At 45.8% G+C, this 22,935-nt stretch overlaps 1 protein-coding gene across 6 annotated transcripts in view; it reads right to left on the reverse strand.

Moving 5' to 3' along the window:
- LOC309523367 (far upstream element-binding protein 3-like) overlaps window positions 1-22,935 on the reverse strand; it is a 388,935-nt gene that overhangs the window by 129,400 nt on the left and 236,600 nt on the right. For all 6 annotated transcript variants that reach the window (XM_082207141.1, XM_082207142.1, XM_082207139.1 and 3 more), the window contains one exon: window positions 6,190-6,331. In XM_082207141.1, the coding sequence (XP_082063267.1) occupies window positions 6,190-6,331 (142 nt within the window). The remainder of the gene's footprint in view (window positions 1-6,189; window positions 6,332-22,935) is intronic.

Here is a 22,935-nt window from a genome sequence, read left to right on the forward strand (position 1 = left end):
TCCTCTTTCACCCTCATTAAAGGTTCTTTAATTCCTCCTCACTTTCTGCCATCAAGGTTGTGTCATCTGCATATCTGAGGTTGTTGATATTTCTTCCGGCGATCTTAATTCCGGCTTGGGATTCATCCAGCCCAGCCTTTCGCATGATGAATTCTGCATATAAGTTAAATAAGCAGGGAGGCAATATGCAGCCTTGACGTACTCCTTTCCCAATTTTGAACCAATCAGTTGTTCCATATCCAGTTCTAACTGTAGCTTCTTGTCCCACATAGAGATTTATCAGGAGACAGATGAGGTGATCAGGCACTCCCATTTCTTTAAGAACTTGCCATAGTTTGCTGTGGTCGACACAGTCAAAGGCTTTTGCATAGTCAATGAATCAGAAGTAGATGTCTTTCTGGAACTCTCTAGCTTTCTCCATAATCCAGCGTATGTTTGCAGTTTGGTCTCTGGTTCCTCTGCCTCTTCTAAATCCAGCTTGCACTTCTGGGAGTTCTCGGTCCATATACTGCTTGAGCCTTCCTTGTAGAATTTTAAGCATAACCTTGCTAGCTTGTGAAATGAGTGCAATTGTGCGGTAGTTGGAGCATTCTTAGTCTCTCCTTACAACGCAGTTAATTTGCCTCCAGCGAAGTTATCATCTCTTGTCCGCTGTAGAAATTCTGTGCTATCCCCTACCAATCCTACAGCCAACTGCAGGTGTGTTGGCTTCAATATATGCCTATATATTGAGACTGGTTCAAGCTCCTGGTACTCTGGCTTCCTCAAAACGGCATCTGCCCCCTGATTCTGACTCCCAGCCACATACTGGACTCTGAAATCAAACCTGGCAAAGACCTGCGCCCAGTGAGTCTGTCTCTGTTTCAAACACCTTGCCGTCTGCCAATACTCTAGATTACGATGGTCAGTGTGCACCTCTACCTGGTGCTGCACCCCTTCCAGGAAATGTCTCCACACTTCAAAAGCTTCCTTGATAGTTAAAAGTTCCTTCTCCCAAATGGTGTAGTTCTGCTCAGAAGGATTCAGCTTCCTAGAGTGGAAGGTGACCAGATGAAGGTTGCCACCCGGGTCAGCCTGCAGCAACACCGCAGCCATCACCCTGTCTGAAGCATCCATTTCCACGATTAGTGGCCTGTGCGGGTCTGCATGTGCTAGATATACCTCTGAAGAGAACATGGTTTTGAGCTGTTCAAATGCCCGTCATGCCTCAGCTGTCCACTGGAAAGACTTTTTGCCCCTCAATCTGTGAGAGGTGTAGTTAGCCTTGAATAGTCTGGCAGGAACTTGCGGTAGTAGTTTGCGAACCCCTAGAATCTCTGCAAGTCTTTCTTTGTTTTGGGTTTGTGCCACAACACCACACTCTCTACCTTTGCGGATCCATGCACACCCCTCAGGTGAGAGTCTGTAACCCAGGAAATCTACAGAAGAGACATGGAATTGGCACTTTTCCAACTTCGCATAAAGCTGGTGTTCTCTCAATCGTTGCAGCACCTGTCACATCGGACGTGTTGCTCTGGGTTCTCTGAGTAAATCAGCACATCATTGAGATACACCACCACAAACTTATCTACTAGACAGCTGAGGATGTAGCTGATGAAGGCTTGGAACATTGCTGTACCTGACTGAAGTCCAAAAGGCACGATCAGATATTTGAAGCTGCCGTACCTGGTGCAGAACATCGTCTTCCACTCATCTCCCTCTCCCACGTGGATTAAGGTGTAGGCCCCTCTCAAATCCAGCTTTGTGTAGATCTTCGCTGACCACAACCTTTCCAATAGATCCCCGATACGTGGTAGTGGACAGCGATTGGACACCATTATCCGGTTAATCTTTCTATAGTTGGTGCATAAACAAAGTTCTGTGGTGTCCTTTTTCTTCATGAAGAGTACAGGGGATCCACTTGGTGCCATGGGGGGTCTGATAAAGATTCTTCTCTAAAATCTCCCTCAAGGCCGCCAGCTCTACTTCCGACATTGAATAGAGGCAACTTATGGGCAGTTTCGCACCTGGCACAAGGTCCATTTTATGGGGCGGCAACTTGTCTGCTTCTTTTTCACAAAAGACATCTTGGAAGGGCTGGTATTCTTGGGGCAGTTGGCTCTCCTTACCCATTAAGGACCCAGCACTCCTGCACCCAATACTGCTGCAACTTCCAAGGGTCTGTAGCCCAAAAAATTGAGGTGACAATACGCTGAAGCAAACATTATGGATCTCTGTCCCCAGGCGATAACATGATCATGTCTGGACAACTAGGTCATCCCCAAGACTAGAAGGTATGTGGCCAGCTTTGCCATGTGGAAAATAGCTTGCTCACGGTGGCCAGGTAGCTCCAAGTTCAAAGGCACGGTTGCACAAGAGACCACCCCTGACACCAGGGGTCTCCCATCTATGGTTTGTACTTTAAATGGGGTGGATAATTTATGCATGGATATGCCATGTTCCTTAGCAAATTCCACATCCACAAAATCCGCTGAGGAACCTGAATCTATGAGAGCTCGCAACTGCATTCTGCGCCCATTTGGGAACTGTAGCACAGCAAGCACTGTGAGACTGGGAACCGCCCGTGGAGATGGAGGCTCTGCAGCTGAACTTCCTCCCAGTTCTGGGCCTCTTACTGGAACTGGGGTCGGCCGTTTCCTGCCTGCTGTCCCACAGGGTGGCCCTCCCTCCACACTAGCTCCAGAAAGAGATCTCACTGGGGTTTTGGCTGGCAATTCCTGGCTGTGTAGTTAGTTTTCCCACAATAACAGGAGAGCTGCTCCCTTCTCCTCCTCTCTTTCTCCTCTGTGGCCACATGTGGTGCCCACAAGCAGTGCCAAGCTGCATCGGCTCTTCTTCTGGCTCGCTCCTTGGCAACCCTCCCCCCCCCCGGCTCTCTGACATGAAGGATAGGCATGCCCCCCAATTTCACTGGCATCCAGAAAAGGGGCTTCCATTCCTCTTTCCTCTCTTGCAGCCTTTGATCCATTCTCAACGTCATGTGCATAAGCTCCTCCAGGGAAGAGGGAGGGGCCATCCTAGCCAGCTCATCTAGCAGAGTCCCATTTAGCCCTACCCGATAAACCGCCATTAGAGCCTCCTGATTCCAATTTAATTCTTGTGCGATTAAATTGAATTCTGTGGTGTAAAGCATTATAGAGGAGTCCCCTTGACACAATATCAGAATGTTCCTGTTGGCAGCGGATTGACATTCAGGGTTTTGGAACATCAAATCCAGCTGCATCATAAAACTGTTCAAATCTGACAAACATTGGTGCTGATTAACCATTAGGGGTATTATCCAGCGTCTTGCTGCTCCTTCTAAGAGGTTAATCAGAAAGAAAACATGCTCAGAATCATCTTTGAATTCTGTCTCCCCCCCCCCCACACACACACTCTGAAGAGCAACATCATATTCGCTTTGAACCCTGGATAATCCATCACTTTGTCACTGAACTTAGCTGGGGTGATGGGGGGGGGTCTCGCAGCTCGCCTCACCAATTATTGCATGCTTGCCAGGTGCTGCTGATTTACTGTGTTTGTCAGACTTTCTACATGACCTCTGAGTACCAAATTCTGTTGAATTAGCCACTGTATCTATGCTTCTTCAGTCTCACCGCTGGCCTGTGGCCCAGCCAGTGCTGCAGCACCCAATGGCAAAGGAAGGTGTGGGTGTGGGGGCTGCCCTGGGTGTCATCACTGAGGGAGGGGGACAAAAATAACTCCTGCACTTCTCCGTCTTCCTTGCCTGCTCGCTTTGGCACAGCAAGTCTCTGCGGAGGAAAGCCTCAGTGCAGCCAGAAGGGCAGAGTGAGGCTCCCCCTGGAGGCCAGGAGCGGAGGCGGGAAACTTTCTGCCAGGTTTCAGCTGCCTGGAAGGTTTCTAAGGCTTGAATCAGTTGAAATGGGCTGAGGCTGTTTGGGACAGGTTTCCTCAAGGGCTGCTTTTCTGGTATTGTCGGGGGTGGTGTGGGAGTGAGTTAATACTTTTTGCTGGGTTTTATGACTGCATGGTGCAAAGTGATGCTACTTAGTTATTTACTGTGTATTTATTTAATATATTTATATCCATCCTTTCTCCAAGTTGAAATTCAACTTCAAACTTTTTAAATCATCATGATGTAAAATATAATGTAATAAAAACAAACTAGTTAAAAACAACAAGTAAAATAGATTAAAACACATTTTGAACCAGCAATTAAAATCCAGTTTGCCCTGACAGCAACCCAGTGATTACAGTTGCAATCGAAATTATTCAACCTGCATTGAAAATCATGTTTATTACAGACTTTCAGCTGTTTGCAATGAGCAAATCAAACAAAAGCAATTGAAATAATAGTAATAATAATAATAATAATAATAATAATAATAATAATAATAATAATAATTTATTTATACCCCGCCCATCTGGCTGGGCTTCCCCAGCCACTCTGGGCGGCTTCCAACAAAATATTAAAATACTGTAATACATCAAACATTAAAAGCTTCCCTAAACAGGGCTGCCTTCAGATGTCTTCTAAAAGTCTGGTAGTTGTTGTTCTCTTGGACATCTGGCAGAAATGGCATTCCACAGGGTGGGTGCCACTACCGAGAAGGCCCTCTGCCTGGTTCCCTGTAACTTGGCTTCTCGATGGGGGTGGAGATGCTCCTTCAGGTATATTGGACTGAGGCTGTTTAGGGCTTTAAAGGTCAGCACCAACACTTTGAATTGTGCCCAGAAACGTACTAGGAGCCAACGTAGGTCTTTCAGGACCCAGTCACCAGTCTAGCTGCCACATTCTGGATTAGTTGTAGTTTCCGGGTCACCTTCAATGGTAGCCCCACATAGAGCGCGCTGCAGTAGTCCAAGCGACAGATAACAAGAGCACAAGATGCTTCAAGTGTTCTCCCCAAATTCAGCTGAAATTGCAACTTATACTGGCTTCTCTAGTCTCACTATTATTCAACCCCCTGAATAGAATCCCTCACAACAGCACAAATACAACAGGTGTTGTCTCAAACACACTTGATGCAACTAATCAAGGGTTCCGTCAGTTGCACCAGGTGTGCTTGAGCTGGAACACATGAAATACCTAAGCTGGCTATGGGGTTGCTGAGTGTCAAAACTGAATGCATGTTAGAAATATGGCTAAGTCAAGAGAATGGTCCAAGAAGGTAAAAAAAGAGATTATTGCCCTTCACAGACAAGAAGCAAGATACAAAAAGATAGCAAAAGGCACTGAATGTTCCTAAAGACATCATTGGAAGCATAGTTCACAGGTTCAAAGTTAAAGGAACAGTGGTTACAGTACCTGGAAGAGGAAGAAAAATGAAGCCTTCTGTGGCAACAACCATATTTCTGAGAAGGCAGGCTGGGAAAAACCCTTGAGTGACTGCAAAACAGCTGCAGCAATACTTGGTGGCAGCAGGCACTGGGGTTTCAGTGAGCAAAGTAAGGCATGTACTAAACACATAAGGTTTCCATGCCACCAGAACTCCAAGACGTACACCACTACTGACCAAAAAGCACAATGAAAGTTGATTCCAATAAGCTCAAGATCATATAAATAAGCTACAGAAGTTTTGGGATTCTGTTCTGTGGAGTAATGAAACAGAATTGGAACTTTTCAGCCCCATGAATCAGCGCTGTGTCTGGAGGAAGAAGAATGAAGCATACACTGAAAAGAACACTCCGCCTACAGTGAAGCATGGTGGTGGCTCGGTGATGCTCTGGGGCTGCTTTGCATCCGTTGTGTTGAGCTATATCAATTGCTTTTGTTTGATTTGCTCATTGCAAACAGCTGAAAGTCTAACTTTTGATAATAAACCTGATTTGCAACGGGGGTTGAATAATTTTGATTGCAACTGCAGAATCCTCTGCTGCATAGTTTCCCAAGGCTTGTCTGAATGGGAAGGGCTTAGTCTGCTGATGGAATAATAAAAAAGGGAGCTAGTCTACCCTCTCTTGGGAAGGATTTCCACAATATGGGGAAACCCACCAAAAAGGCAATCTCTTGTGTCACCATCGACTGTGCCTCTAGTATTGATTGAAGACCGAAACTTGATACCAGCACATAGGAAAAGCTCCCAAGATCAGGCAATGCAGAACCACCTTCCCATAGTTAAAGTGTTAACATTCCCATGCATATAAATATTTATTGCAGGGGGTTGGATTAGATTACTCTTGGGGGGTCCCTTCCAACTTTACAATTCTATGATTCATGCTGCTTACCTTTGCCTATGACCAAGCCACATTTGTCAGCTGGCACTGTGTAGGTGATTTCCTGTATGCCCCCAGGGGTGCCAATGCTCCAGTCTCCACGTCCGTGCCCCCTTCCCCGGGCCACAACAAGGCTTCCAAAACCATCACGCTCCTTGAAGTGGGAAGAAAATGACACACCCATTAACATCCTGGGATTTAGAATCACAGAATAATAGAATTGTACAGTTGGAAGAGACCCTGAGGGTCATCTAGTCCAATCCCTTGCAATACAAGAATCTCAACTAGACCATCTATGAGAGACTGGCAAGAAAACCTTAACAATACTATCTCAGATTTTTTTAAGCGTGTGTGAAACAGTAGCAGCTTGTACACAAATGTAAGTTTGGTTTGACTTGATGGGCAAGGAGAACTCCAAAGGGTTGGTCTGTTAAGGAAATTTGCTTTACAAAGGCGTCCACTGATGGTTACTGTCTTCTTCTGTCAGTATTTCACACAAGAGGGAAGGTTAGCCTCAGCTTGGGAGACAGAGACAAAGCGGGTGGTGAGTTGAGATATGCTTGACCTCTCTTTTCCTGCTTGGCAGGGGGTTGGACTCGATGGCCCTTGTGGTCTATTCCAACTCTATGATTCTATGATTCTTATGGTCCTAGATATGACCAACAACCAAAACTCAATGCAAAAGGATGGGGGGCAGGGAAAAGCAGAGGGCAGTCTGGTGATCTGAGCCAACAAAATCAGTTAGTTGAGCATCTGTGGCTGCTCGCTGCATTAGGCCAACCTCTCAGCAGCTTTCGATACCATCAACCATGGTATCCTTCTGGAGCGACTCTCCAAACTAGGGGTGGGTGGCACTGCTTTCCAGTGGTTCCAGTCCTACTTGGATGGTTGTTCCCAGGGTGTGTTACTTACGGAATGCTTTTCAGCCCCATGGAACCTTCAATGTGGGGTTCCACAGGGCTCAATCCTATCCCTCATGTTGTTTAACATCTACACAAAACTGCTGGATGGGGTTATCTGGAGGTTCGGAGTACATTGTCAGCAGTATGCTGATGGCACTCAGCTCTATTTCTCCTTTACATCTGCAGGTGAGGCAGTGCTGGACCAGTGTCTTGCCTCAGTAATGGACGGGATGAGAGCCAACAGACTGAAGCTCAATCCAGATAAGACTGAGGCATTGTTAGTGGGTGGTTCCCTAGACTGCATAGGTGGGAGGTCGCCTGCTCTTGATGGGGTTACACTTCCCCTGAAGGAGCAGGTTCGTAGCTTGGGGGTACTCCTGGATCCTTTGCTGTTGCTCGAGGCTCAGGTGGCCTCAGTGGCCTGGAGTGCCTTCCATCAGCTGGTGGCCCAGCTACACCCCTATCTGGACAGGGATAGCCTAACTAGTGTTGTCTGTGCTCTGGTAACCTCAAGGTTAGATTACTGCAATGTGTTATACGTAGGGCTGCCTCTCAAGACGTTTCGGAAACTTCAGCTGGTGCAGAATTCAGCGGCCAGGTTGCTCACCGGAGCAAGACGGTTTGAGCATATTACACCGATCCTGGTCCGACTGCACTGGCTACCAATTAGTTTCCGGGCCCAATTCAAAGCTGGTTTTGACATATAAAGCCTTAAACGGCTCAGGACCACAAAAACATAACGACTAGAGATGAGAAGGCCTGGTGGGAAAATGGAAAAATGGGGGGGGGGGGGACCTGGTTTTTTTCCATTTTTCCCAAAGCCATTTCTTTCTGGAAAAATTGAAAAATTGAAAAAAAGGCAGTCTGATTTACAAGCTGTCAGATAAAGAGGACTGCAATTGACTGTTTTCCTGGCTGAAGCAAAGAGCAGGAAAATGGATCCTTTACAGGATGCACTGGGAAGCACCCAGTGTCCCAAGCTTCATAGGGATAATTATCAGACCTGGGCTGGCTATTGTGAAGCCTTGTTGAGGAGGACTGCAGTGTGGCACACGGTTCAAGATGCTGCCCCTGCACCGTTGACAGCAGAATGGTCTGCTGCTGATTCTAAGGCCATGGGCTTAATTCTCCTGTCTCTCTCTCAGGAGGAACTGATAACGCTGGCTGGCAAGACAACTGCACATCTCATCTGAGAGAAGAGGCTGGATCTGTGCTGCTCTACTTCAGAAAATTACACAGGATGAAGCTCAAGCCTGGAGGGGATTTAAGGGCACATGTCCTGGAGTTAAAATCTCTCAGACAAGAGCTTGTGCATAGAGGCTTTACCATTCCAGAGGCCTTGTTTTTTGTTCTTATTCTGGACTCCTTGGACGAAAGTTACAGTGCCATTGCTAGCCAGTTGGCAGCGTTGCCAGCGCAGGATTTAACTGCATCAAAGGTGTTGTTAAGTCATCCCAGACAGTGATGCAGGCACCAGGGGGCACTAGAGTGTTGGCAGCTGTGAGATGCTTTTCCTGTGGGAACCAAGATCACCTACGCAGGGACTGTAAACAGCATCCAAAAGCGAAAGGTAAACAAAGCAGCAATTCTACAGGCAGCAGGAAGAAGGGGGGCAAGAAGACCACAGTGCAGAATAAAGCCTTGATTGCACACACTGCTACCCCAAAGACCAAGGGTCACTTTGTTGTCGACTCGGGAGCGACTTGCCACGTATGTCGAAATCGGCATTTATTTGTTTCCTTCGTGCCACAGGAGGGTTCAATTCACCAAGCGGATGGTAAATTGTTATAGGTTGCTGGCGAAGGGACGGTCAAGCTCCAGAGCCTGAGTACTACAATCAGCAAAGTGCTGTTTGTTCCTGATTCCACTGATAACTTGCTTAGCTTTTCTCAGCTGACAGAGCAAGACTTTGACATTTCCTTCAAGAAGAGAGTTTGCATCATAAGGAAGAACAACAAAGACATTTTACAGGCAGATTATGTAAATGGTTTTTTCTTGATAACTTATGTCGGTGTCAAGGTGCAAAGTGGTGAATCTTGTTGTGTTATGAATACTAACAAAATTCTCCATTTAAATTGCATATATTCCCACCACAGGTGCTTCGGTCATTTGGGATGGCAAGCACTGATCAAGATGCCAGAGATGGTTCAAGGCCTGACCAATAAACCCTGCAGGTTTTCATGAAGTGTAAGTCATGTGCAGAGCAAAGGTATGGGTTGCACCAAAGGGCAAGGTTTCTGGCAGGCAGGCATCTAAACCCTACCAGATTGTCCACGCAGACCTTGTTTGTCCGCTTGAACCCTTTCTAGGTGGGGCAAAGTACTTCATGGTATTGATTGATGCTTTTTCCAGGTACATTCATGTGTTCGTGCTCAAGCAGAAACCAGAAGCATTTCCTAGGTTCAAGGAATTCTATGCTTGGTTGCAAAATGTCCATGGGAAGCAACTGCAGTGTTTACTGATGATGGAGGGGAATTCACTACTCAGCAGTTTGAGGCATTTCTGACTGAAAAGGGGATTCAGCATGACCTCGCAAGTCCAAGATCTCCTTGGCAGAATGGACTTTGTGAAAGGAAAATCAAACTTTGCTACAAGGCCTTAAAACCTTGTTGCATGATGCCAATCTTTCTGAAGAGTATTGGGCTGAATCTCTGAATTGTTTTGTTTATTCTTATAATCACAGGTATTCTGCACCAATAGGCTGTACTCCCTATGAAAAGATGTTTGGTAAGAAGCCATACGTCAAGCACATGAGAATTTTTGGTTCTGACATGTGGGTCCATACTCCACAGAGCAGCAAGCTCGGGAAGCGTGGTGTGCATGGCATATTTGTGGGGTACATAATGGGTGCATACAGAGTGCTAATGACTTACACAAAGACGGTACGGTTTACCAGGAGTGTTCAGTACAATGTAGGGATTTCCCAGAGTCACCCAGTTGCTGAGGAAGCAGAGAAAGATGAGGATGATGACCAGGGTTCAGATTCCAGTTCAGTGGGAGGTGCTAGTGCTGCTAACAGTGGCAGTGACACAGCAGACTTCAAGAGCGCGAAAGCCTCACTCAGACCATCTGATGGGTCTGACACTGAATTGGAAGAACCACTGTTCACCACTGGCCGCCATTCTCCTAAGAAAGAGGAGATGAGTGCTGAAGACTTGCGTCTAGTACGCAAATCTGAAAGGGACACAAAGGGCAAATCTCCAAAGAGGTATGCTGATGAGTTTGCTAAAACAGCAACAGCTGTTGTTAGTAGCTCAGAGAAGGTGTGGGAACCTTCAAGCTTCCAAGAGGTCCAGGAGTTAACCTCAAAGGATGCAGAGCCATAGCTAAAAGCCATGAAGGCTGAACTTGATTCCTTAGAAAGGAATGAGACCTGGGAACTGGTTCCAATAGTAGAAGGGCTGAAGCTGGTTGAAAGCAAATGGGTCTTTAAGGCCAAGACTGATCAGAATGGCAAGGTAGTAAGACACAAAGCCAGATTGGTCACAAGAGGTTTTTCACAGGTACCAGGACAGGACTACCACAAGACCTACTCACCCACTGTCAAGTATGAGAGCATTAGGCTTATGCTCAAGATTGCACCACAACGTGAACACAGCTTTTTTGTACGGGGTTCTGGGGGAGGAGATTTATATGCTTCCAACAGATGGAGTGCAGGTACAGAAGAGAATGGTCTGTAAGCTACAGAAATCCCTATATGGTTTCAAACAGAGTGCCAAATCTAATTGCTTTCTCTAGGTTTTCACCAGGGCAAAGCAGACCCATGTGTGTTTGTCAAAGAGGTGGGGCAAAACAAACTGTATTGTGTATGCTTTGTTGGTGATCTTCTTTTCTTTTGGAAGCATCAGGCTTTGTACCAAAGCACCCTAGTTCAGCTGTGAGAGCACTTTGACATGAAGGATCTTGGTGAGGTATCAAACTATCTTTCTCTGGAAGTAGAGAAAAACCAGGCAGGTGATTTTATGGTACACCAATCTCAGAAAATTGCTGATGTGTTAACCAGGCTGAATTTGGTTGGTGCAAATCCTGTGAACACACCAATGGTAACAGGTTTCCTGGTAGATGATACTGGTGAAGCATTTTCTGACGCTACATTGTACAGATGCATTCTAGGCAAGCTGAATTTCATTGCCAGATGTTCAAGACCTGATATAGCTGTGAGCACTAATAATCTTAGCAGAATAAAAAAATTCCTTCCAGTAGCACCTTAAAGACCAACTAAGTTAGTTCTTGGTATGAGCTTTCGTGTGCTGAAGAAGTGTGCATGCACACGAAAACTCATACCAAGAACTAACTTAGTTGGTCTTTAAGGTGCTACTGGAAGGAATTTTTTTATTTTGACTATGGCAGACCAACACGGCTACCTATCTGTAACTGGAATCTTAGCAGACACGCTAACAATCCTACTGTTCAGGATTGGAAAGCTCTCAAGTGCATAGCTCGTTACCTGAAAGGTACTATGCACTACAGACTGAGATTCACTAGTCAAAAGTCTGGAGGTCTTGAGATTTTTGCAGATGCAATTTTTGGAAGTGACACCACAGATGGCACAAGCACTTCTGGGGTGTGCTACATGTACAACCAGTGTCAGTTTGACTGGCTGTGCAAGAAGCAGACAACAGTGAGCCTAAGTTCTCGTGAAGCTGAACTCAATGCACTGTCATTCACTTATGGATTGTGAATGGTTGTTGCAACTGTTTCAGGACATCAGGGTTAATGTGAAATGTCCTATACAGGTTTATCAAGACAACAGGTCCTGTTTGGGTTTGCTAGCTTCAGAGAGTTGCAGGCAAAGAACCAAGTACTTGCAAAGAAAGTTACATTGTGCAAGGGAGTGTGTTCGGAAAGGACTCATCCAGGTGTCCTACATGCCAGGAAATGAAATTCCTGCTGATCTGTTGTCTAAAGTTGTTAACAGGGAACAACTTAAGGTATATGTACAGCGGTTGCAGTTGGGTTGAAATACTGCGCCATAGGTTACATGGAAAGGCGGAGGATGTTGGAAAATTCCATTCCACCTTAAGGAGCAGACATGGGATTGTTACGTGTCACATGTCTGTTTACGTTCCAGCACAGCTGGCTGGGAACTTCCGTAGTGTGTATAGCTTTTGCTTTTCTCTGTCTCTCTGAGAAGAAAGGAAGATGACATGTTTTCTTTGTCATGATTTACGCTTAATAAAGCTTTAGCTGTTAGTATGTTTCCACAAGCCTCTCACCTGTTCTGTTTGCACAGTATGCTCTGCTAATATTATATTTTAATATAATATAAAATGCTCAGGCTTTTGAAGTCTGAGTCGCTGATTTACGTCGCACCAGAGATTGGGGGATCATCACGGCTGGAAGGGCATGATCCAGCTGGGGGCTAGCCAGCTGGCATCTCGACCCCCGAAGGATGCCGTATGTGGCCCCAATCCCTGTACCCATGATGCTTGAGGTGCAAGAGGCAATTAAGCAAGCTAAGATAGGTAAATCGCCAGGGCCGAATGGATATTCAGCAAAGTATTATAAAAAGTTGCAGGATTTTCTGGTACAACCATTAAAAAAAGTAATGAATGGGATTTTAAAATCAGGTAAAGTAGCAGACACCTGGAAGGAGGCCTATATTACTCTGATCCCAAAACAAGATATGGACTTTTAGTTTAAAAATTATAGACCAATTTCTTTATTAAATAACAACTATAAATTATTTCTCAATATTTTGGCCAATTGAATGAAGGGTGTCTTAACAGCCATAATTCATCACGATCAGGCTGGCTTTCTACCAGGATGTCAGATGAAGGATAATATAAGGAACATAATTGATATTATAGAATATCTGGGTCTTCCAGTCTGCTGTGGAGCAGAATGGCGGCGCGTTCCGTGTCGTCTGCTTAAAGAAACGACTGGTTCGAGCTGTTTTGGGCTAGAGGAGATTGTGCCAGGGCTAGGCAACCCCCTAAAAAACTCCCACAGAAGAGTGGGGTCTCGAGGGGACCAGCAGAGCATGGAAAAACGCACCGCAACCTCTTGGCAAACCCATCACTGTTTTTGGCGGCAAGTGGGGGGCAGGAAGCGGCTCCAGCGCACCCAACAGCTGCAGTTACCAGCTGCTACCGAAAGCAGCAGATGTTCCAAGCTTAAAATCCTTTGGTTTTTCTTTTTTCTTTCTTTTGTAATTGGACTTCAATTTGGCGAAGATGGAATCTAAACAGGAAGTCAACTTCCGTTTTCTGACTGACAGGCTCTGCAAGCAGGGATTTGTGAATGGGAGAGGAGAGGAGTTGTTTTTTTAAACAGCCCTCAGAGTACTCTTAACATTTTAAGTTGCACTTTTACAAGTGTTTAAAGACTTCCCTTTCTCTCTCTCTCTTTTTTTTAACTTGGACTGAGGCATCCTGTTAATGGATGGATGAGTGAGCAGGCAACCAGCAGGCAAACTCTGTGTTGGATTAAAAACACAAAGACCTGGCAACTTAAACTGCTACAAGTTTAAAGAACCCTGGAACTTCACTTTTGCAACCGAAGTTTGGCAGGAGAACACTCTGTCGAACTTGGGGGGGGGGTAACCTCAGGGAGGCAGAGTGCCTGGAATAGCGGGAGTTTAATTCGGAAGGCAGCATTTCCATAGTGACATCTGATGAAGACCAGGGCACAGCATTTGGAATACTGAATATCTGACCTTGCCACTCACTCGGGATTATAAGAATATATGGATTACAACTGCCATTCTTTTATGGCCGTTTCTGGATTATAAAATATATCAAAGACTTCCGGGGTGGCGCCATCGGTAATGGCGGATTCCCTATGACTAGGAGGGAACCGGCTCTACGGAAATCGGGTCTTTACCGCTACGGCGCAGCGGGGACCCTTCAAAAATCACAGTCGGGTGAAGCCTGTGACCGTGGGACTTGGCGGGCACCGTTTGCGCCCCCCCAATTGGCAAAGGAGCCCGGCAACGGGCTCCGGAGTGGAGCGGGGAAGTGGCGCGGTGCTGTGAGTCATCTGCTTCTTCTGTGGAGCGAAGCCGCGCAGCTGTTGCCAGAGAGCGCTGCCTTTTTCCTGGGACAATTTGGCTGTAAAACAACGATCCGTGAGTAGGCTAACTTCGGAATTAAAGGAACTTTACAAATTTTATGATTAATTTGGCACCGAAGCGGAGAGGTATAAACAGGAAGTCTGCCTCCCGTTCTTGTAAGTGGAGTAAAGCAATGAACTTGAAAGCGGAAGCTTTAAAAGACGTTGGAGAAGGATAATAATTTTGAGCATCAAAATAGTGTTTTCCCCCCTTAAAAGCAGGGGAGGAGGGGGAAGAAGATTGGAACGTTATTTCCCTGCAAAAAGAGGAAGAGGAGCTAAAATCCACCGCTCAAAACCCTGGAACGGTTCCCAGTGACAGTAAGAAAGCCGTATTGAGAATTGCACTGCTTTTGAAAGTTCTTTTTGACAGTTAACTCTGCATCTGAGATACAACTAAGATACAATATTGCTGACAGGCTTCTTCTGGTCTTAAAGTAACTGGATATAACTGAGATAGAAACTGTTGTCTTTTGGGTGAACTGGGGGGTGAAAGGGAGAAGTTAATTACTTTAAAGACATTTCCAATTGTTACTGTGTCCCCTAGAGGAAGTTTGAAATTGTTACAATTGCAGCTGGGCTAAGGGGATTTTCCACTTCAAAACAACGTTGATTCTGAGCGTGAGATTGACCTTGGGCTATATCTAGAGTGATATGGCAGATGGGAAAGAGAAGATAAATTTGCTACAAGCAACGAGGTCTGGCAAAGTACTTCGCACAGACGGCGGGCTGCAAAGAAGGGCTTCGACATCTGGCCCTTCTGGTTTACCAACAGCAACCTCATCGGCACAACCAAAACCCAAAGGTATGGCTGCTGACGATGCCCTGGCTCAGACACTAGGAAAAATAAACGAATCTTTGGAAAGAATAAGCAAACAAGTAGCCAAGGCATCGGGTAAAATTGATCAAAATACCACAAGTATTAACAATTTGGGACAGAAAGTAAATACTAACACAGAAACTATCCAGAAATTATTGCAGGAATCCACTTCGACACGAAAGACAGCCAAGGAGGCTAAAGAAATTGCAACTGCTACAGCCACTGTTCTAGAAGAGAAGATACCACCGTTGCACAAACAACTTGAAGACCACAAGTCAATACTGTCTATGATTGAATTGAAGGAGAAACTGGTGAATTTAAGGGTCAGGGCCGTACCTGAATTGGAGAAAGATAATTTGATTGAATTTCTCACGCAGGAATTTGCAGACTTTTGGAACCCAGATTTGGGGAAGGATAGTTTCAAGATAGTGAGAGCTTTTAGGCTTGGAAGAGGAGGGAGGAAGAACAGGGTGAGAGACTGTTTGATCACCCTCCGAACAAAACAGGAGAGAGATAAAATCTTGAGTCTGCACTTCCAGAAGACTTTGGAAATACATCAGTCGAAAGTGGAAATATTTAAGGATATTCCGAAACATCTTTTGGACCTTAGGTCCAATTACAGAGATTTGGTCGACCTGTTGAGAAGCAACGGAATCATTTTTAGGTGGGAATTCCCCCAAGGCCTATCCTTCAGTTATAAAGGGAAGAAGATAAAAATAAGATCAGAAGACGACAAAGATAAATTTTGGAGAGACCACGGAGAAGACCTGCAGAAGAAAGTTACAGGAGAGCTGAGAGCACTTGTAAGTGAAACCTTAGATATACCAGATTTACCTCCGGAACTAAAAGATCGCCTGAAGAAGGTGATACCACCGACAGAACAGGAACAGGCACTGGGTGCAGTTGGAGGAGAAGTAAAGTAACTACATCATGGCTCTGCAACTATTAAGCTGGAATTGTAATGGTTTGAACTCCCCTCAGAAAAGGAGATCTGTGTTTCATTTATTAAAAAAGGAACAATTGGACTTGATTTGTTTACAAGAAACACATATAACAAGGTTACACAGGAAACTATTGACTAATAAAAGACTTGGTCAGGAGTTTATTTCATCGGACAAGGTTAAAAAAAGAGGGGTTGTGATTTATGCAAGGACAGATTATTACCGAAATTTATTTTTAAAGATGACCAAGGAAGATTTGTGGCAATCGAAATTCAATTACAAGGAGAAAAATTTTTGATAGTAGGAATTTATGCACCAAATGAGGGGAAATCTGATTTTTTTAAAAAGGTTGCATGAGACCCTGATGGACTATTTGGATTACAACATGATTTTGATGGGAGATATGAATGGAGTGGTATCTACAAATATGGACAAGGCACAAAGACAGGTAGTCACCAAGGATGGTAGACTAGCGAAAACTTTCTTTGAGATGACAGATAACTTGGACTTAGTTGATATTTGGAGAACAAAGAACCCCATGGCTAAAGAAGGAACCTTCTTTTCTGAAGCCAATATGACATGGACAAGAATTGACCAAATATGGGTAACTAGAGGAATAGCACCAAAGACAAGAAAAGTGGAAATCTGCCCAAAAACCTGCTCCGACCATAATGCTGTTAAGATGGAAATGAAATTAATACCAACTGGCTCCTTTAGATGGAGGATGAATGACACCTTATTCAGAGATGAAGATGTGCTTAAGAAGGCCCAAAAAACTTTGAAAGACTATTTTGAGATAAATATGAACACCAATGTGGAAAAAAGAATAATCTGGGACGCAAGTAAAGCGGTTATGAGAGGGTTCTTGATACAACAGAATGCATTAAAGAAGAGAATTCAAAATGAGAAGAAGGATAAAATTTTGGAGAAAATAAAGGAAGGTGAAAAAAAATTGAGAGCAAAACCAAAGTCTCAAGAGATTTTGAGAGAAATAAAGTTATATCAAGTGCAATATATGAAAATGATGAATCAGGAGATAGAATGGAAAATTAAACAAATAAGACAAAAAACATTCGAGTCGGCTAATAAATGTGGGAAATTGCTGGCTTGGCAAATGAAAAAAAGACAAAAATTAAATACAGTTACAAATTTAGAAGTGGAAGGAAGGAATATACAGAACCCAGTTGAGATTAGAAATTGTTTCCAGAGGTATTTTAAACAATTATATATACAAGGGCCACAGAAAGAAGCTGATGTAGATCGATTTTTGAAAACAAACGGATTACAAAAAAATCGCTCAAGAAAATAAATTAATGTTGAACTACAAAATAACTGAACAGGAGATAGAAGGTGCCATTCAGAATATGCAATTGGGAAAATCTCCAGGACCGGATGGACTGACTTCTAGATATTACAGATCTTTAAAAGAATGGCTAGTACAACCTTTGAAAGAGGTCTGTAATGAAATAATGGAGGGGAAAAGGGCACCAGAGTTGTGGAAAGAAGCATATATCACACCATCGGCTGGGTGAGGACTGCAGGGCCTGCTCCCTTCCAGGGCCTTCTCCAACTGGCCCAGGGGGCGTGGCCCAGGCCCTCTCTCCCAGCTATAAAGGGACTCCTGCTGCAGTGAGGCCTCGGACCATCGGCTGGGTGAGGACTGCAGGGCCTGCTCCCTTCCAGGGCCTTTTCCAACTGGCCCAGGGGGCGTGGCCCAGGCCCTCTCTCCCAGCTATAAAGGGACTCCTGCTGCTGGGAGGCCTCGGACCATCGGCTGGGTGAGGACTGCAGGGCCTGCTCCCTTCCAGGGCCTTTTCCAACTGGCCCAGGGGGCGTGGCCCAGGCCCTTTCTCCCAGCTATAAAGGGACTCCTGCTGCAGAGAGGCCTCGGACCATCGGCTGGGTGAGGACTGCAGGGCCTGCTCCCTTCCAGGGCCTTTTCCAACTGGCCCAGGGGGCGTGGCCCAGGCCCTCTCTCCCAGCTATAAAGGGACTCCTGCTGCGGGGAAGCCTCGGACCATCGGCTGGGTGAGGACAGCAGGACCTGCTCCCTTCCAGGGCCTTTTCCAACTGGCCCAGGGGGCGTGGCCCAGGCCCTTATTTGGAACAAACTTTTGGGGAAGCTGGGAAGTGTTCTGCAATTGCTTCCCTGTTCCAATGTGTTTTAAAATGTCCTCAAGCAGTCGGTGGCAATTTAAATTTGTATTTCTTTTTTTCCTTTTTTCCCTTATTGGGGGTGGGTGGGTGTAATGGATATTTGGTTGGGGATTAATTTTAGTATAATTGTTCTGTTTTAGCTTTCTGTTGTTTTATTGGTTCTGTATAGTTTGTGTTTTGTTTTTAAGGGGTGGGATCAGGGCTGCCTGGGAGTGAGGCCCCAGCCAACACGATGGCTGGGACAAGTTCCACAGGGGGGGGAGCACTGGGACATCCGATCTCGGTGATCACGGGCAGGAGGTGGAGTTACGCTAAGACCAGACCATGTCATTACCAAGGAGGCAGGTTTAGTCGTTGTTTGAAGACTATCCTTGCCTCCGGGTCTGGCCTTGACCGGATGGATACTGGAATCAACAGGGGAAACCCACATAACCTGAAGGTGTTGCTGTGTAATGCCAGGTCAATGATGAATAAAACCACTGCCATCCACGACCTGATTGTGGATGGAGGATTTGACCTGGCATGTGTGACAGAGACCTGGTTGGAGGAAGCAGATGGGCCTGTCCTTGCTGCCGCTTGCCCACCGGGTTTCTCTTACGCACAGCAACCCAGGTCATGTGGGCGGGGAGGGGGCGTTGCAGTGATTTTTAGGAAGTCATTAGTTTGCACCAGGCGTCCTACTGGGAAGACCCAGTTTTCTGAGTGCATGTTCTGGAAGTTGGGCAATAGGGGCAGTACAGGATTCCTTTTGGTGTACCGACCTCCCCGCTGCACCAAGGATTCCCTGTCCGAGCTGCTTCAGGTCGTGGCGGATGTTCTCCTGGAGACACCTAGTTTGGTTGTCCTAGGGGATTTTAACATCCACGCCAACACGACCTTACAAGGGGCCGCTCGGGACTTCGTGGAAAGCATGGCCTCCATGGGGCTGTCCCTGAATAAGTTGGGCCCAACTCATAGTCATGGACATGCCTTAGACCTGGTATTCACCTCTAGTGACATGGGTGATCTGACACTAAGTAAAAGTGAAACAAAAGAAGTGCCATGGTCAGATCACTTCCTGGTGCAACTGGACTTCTCCGTGACCCTTCCCCTCTGCAGGGAGGTGGGACCAATTCGGATGGTCCGCCCCCGCCACTTAATGGATCCAAATGGTTTCCAGAGTGGTAGGGGATGCTTTATCCCATGTTGATGGCCTTTCAGCTGATTCCCTGGTGGCCTGCTGGAATGCGGAGTTAACCAGGGCTATCGACTGTCTGGCTCCGAAGCGCCCTCTCCGATTGCATGGAGCCCGGACAGCCCCGTGGTTTTCCCCGGAGCTGAGGGCGATGAAACAATCGCTGAGACGGCTAGAGCGTCGGTGGCAGAAAACTCACTCCGAATCTGACCGGACACAGGTTAGAGCTCAACGTCGAGCCTACCAAGTGGCGATAGCGACGGCGAAGAAGACTTTCTTCACCGCCTCTATTGCATCTGCAGAAAACAGCAGCAGGAGACTCTTTCAGGTGGTCCGCAATTTAACGGAAACACCTTTACCACCGGGGCCTTGTAAAGAGCCCAAGATCTCCTGCAACGATTCTGCAAAGTTTTTTTGCAGATAAAATCACTCATATTCGGAAGGAGCTAGACACCACCGTGGGAGCAGGGCTGGGGCGGGAGAGTGCTGGAGCTCTGTCTGGTCAAGTTGCATGGAATCAATTTCAATCCGTTACCCCCGAGGATGTGGACAGGCTGCTTGGACGCGTGAAACCAACCACCTGTCTCCTTGATCCTTGCCCATCCTGGCTAATAAAAGCAAGCCGGGAAGGGCTGGGCGATGGGCTCTGCTGGGTGGTGAATGCTTCCCTCTGTGAGGGAACATTCCCAGATCTGCTGAAAGAGGCGGTCATTAAACCGCTTCTTAAAAAACCATCTTTAGACCCGGCCAGTATGGCCAACTATCGCCCAGTCTCAAATCTTCCGATCTTGGGCAAGGTGATTGAGCGGGTGGTTGCTGAACAACTCCAGGCACGCCTGGAGGATGCGGACCATTTGGATCCCTTCCAATCAGGGTTCAGGCCTCATCATGGGACTGAAACTGCCTTGGTCGCACTGGTTGATGATCTCCGGCGAGCTAGGGACAAAGGTGAGAGTTGTTTCCTAGTTCTGCTGGATCTCTCAGCGGCCTTTGATACAATCGACCATAACATCCTTCTGGACCGTCTAGAGGGGTTGGGAGCTGGGGGCACTGTTATACAGTGGTTTCGCTCCTTCCTCCTGGGCCGTGTTCAGAAAGTGGTGGTGGGGGATGAGTGTTCAGAAAGTGGTGGTGGGGGATGAGTGTTCAGACCCTTGGGCCCTCACCTGTGGGGTGCCTCAGGGTTCCGTCCTCTCCCCCATGCTTTTTAACATCTATATGAAGCCGCTGGGAGAGATCATCAGGGGGTTTGGACTGGGTGTCCATCAATATGCAGATGATACCCAGCTCTACCTCTCTTTCAAATCAGAACCAGTGAAGGCGGTGAAGGTCCTGTGTGAGTGCCTGGAGGCGGTTGGAGGATGGATGGCGGCTAATGGATTGAAGTTGAATCCTGACAAGACAGAAGTACTGTTCTTGGGGGACAGGGGGCGGGCTGGTGTGGAGGACTCCCTGGTCCTGAATGGGGTAACTGTGCCCCTGAAGGACCTGGTGCGTAGCCTGGGAGTCATTTTGGACTCACAGCTGTCCATGGAGGCGCAGGTTAATTCTGTATCCAGGGCAGCTGTCTACCAACTCCACCTGGTACGCAGGCTGAGACCCTACCTGCCCGTGGACTGTCTCGCCAGAGTGGTGCATGCTCTAGTTATCTCCCGCTTGGACTACTGCAATGCGCTCTATGTGGGGCTACCTTTGAAGGTGACTCGGAAACTACAGCTAATCCAGAATGCGGCAGCTAGACTGGTGACTTGGGGCAGCCGCCGAGACCATATAACACCGGTCTTGAAAGACCTACATTGGCTCCCAGTACGTTTCCGAGCACAATTCAAAGTGCTGGTGTTGACCTTTAAAGCCCTAAACGGCCTCGGCCCAGTATACCTGAAGGAGCGTCTCCACCCCCATCGTTATGCCCGGACGCTGAGGTCCAGCGCCGAGGGCCTTCTGGCGGTTCCCTCACTGCGAGAAGCAAAGCTACAGGGAACCAGGCAGAGGGCCTTTTCGGTAGTGGCGCCCGCCCTGTGGAACGCCCTCCCATCAGATGTCAAAACGATAAACAACTACCTGACATTCAGAAGACATCTTAAGGCAGCCCTGTTCAGGGAAGTTTTTAATGTATGATATTTTAGTGTTTTTTTGGTTTCTATGGAAGCCGCCCAGAGTGGCTGGGGAAACCCAGCCAGATGGGCGGGGTACAAATAATAAATTATTATTATTATTATTGTACCGAAAACAGAGACTGAAAAGACGCAGCTCAAGAACTACCGCCCCATATCATTGCTTAATGTGGATCACAAAATTTTTGCAGACATTTTGGCTAAAAGACTAAAAAGAGTGCTAGTGGAAGAGATACATAAGGACCAAGCAGGCTTTCTCCCAGGAAGACATCTATCTGACAATGTGAGAAACATAATTAATATTTTAGAAAAATTAGAAGTGAACATAAACACTAAGGCAGTTTTAATTTTTGTGGACGCGGAGAAAGCCTTTGACATTTCTTGGATTTTTATGAAAAAAAATTTACAGGGTATGGGGGTAGGCCAAGGCTTTGAAAATGGTATAAGTGCAATATATTCCGAACAAAAGGCAAAACTGTTTGTAAATAATGTGGTGACGGAGGAAGTTAAGATTGAAAAAGGGACACGACAAGGTTGCCCAATTTCCCCATTGCTCTTTATATCAGTCCTGGAGGTTCTGCTGAATATGATAAGAAGGGACCAGTTGGTTAAAGGTATACAGATCGGAGCCAAAGAGTACAAATTGAGAGCATTTGCAGATGACTTAGTATTGACGTTACAGGAGCCAGAATCTAGTACTAAAAGAGTTTTAGAACTGATTCAAGAATTTGGTCAGGTTGCAGGGTTTAAATTGAATAAGTCAAAAACCAAAGTTTTAGAGAAAAAATTAACACCAATTGAGAGAGAGAGGTTTCAGAATGAGACAGGTTTAACAGTGGCTAAGAAAGTCAAATACTTGGGGATTAACATGACAGCAAAAAATGGGAATTTATTTAAAGATAATTATGAAAAATGCTGGGTTGAAGTGAAAAAATATTTAGAAATTTGGTCAAATTTGAAGCTTTCACTGCTAGGCCGTATTGCTGCGATAAAAATGAATGTATTGCCTAGAATGTTGTTTTTGTTTCAAACATTGCAAATTGTGGACAAAATGGACTGTTTTAAGAAGTGGCAGAGAGACATTTCCAGATTTGTCTGGCAGGGCAAGAAGCCTAGAATAAAATTTAAAATACTAACAGATGCAAAGGAAAGAGGTGGATTTGCCCTGCCAGACTTGAAACTTTACTATGAATCAGCAGCTTTTTGCTGGTTGAAAGAATGGCTGCTTCTTGAAAACGCTGACATTTTGGATTTAGAAGGTTTTAACAATGTATTTGGATGGCATGCATATTTATGGTATGATAAGGTCAAATCGCATAAAGCATTTAAAAACCATATTGTCAGGAAAGCATTGTTTAATGTTTGGATAAGATACAAGGACTTATTGGAAAATAAAACCCCAAGGTGGCTGTCACCGATTGAAGCGAAAGCTTTGAAAAAGCTCAATATGGAGGTCAAATGGCCGAAATATTGGGAAATTTTGGAACAAGATGGAGATAGATTGAAATTGCAGAGTTTTGAAAAACTAAAAAACAAAGTGCGTGATTGGCTTCATTATTATCAGATAATGGAGGCATACAATTTGGACAAAAAAATC

The sequence above is a fragment of the Podarcis vaucheri genome, assembly GCF_965113315.1.
Source record: "Podarcis vaucheri genome assembly, chromosome: W".
In the NCBI taxonomy this organism is placed as follows: Eukaryota; Metazoa; Chordata; class Lepidosauria; order Squamata; family Lacertidae; genus Podarcis; species Podarcis vaucheri.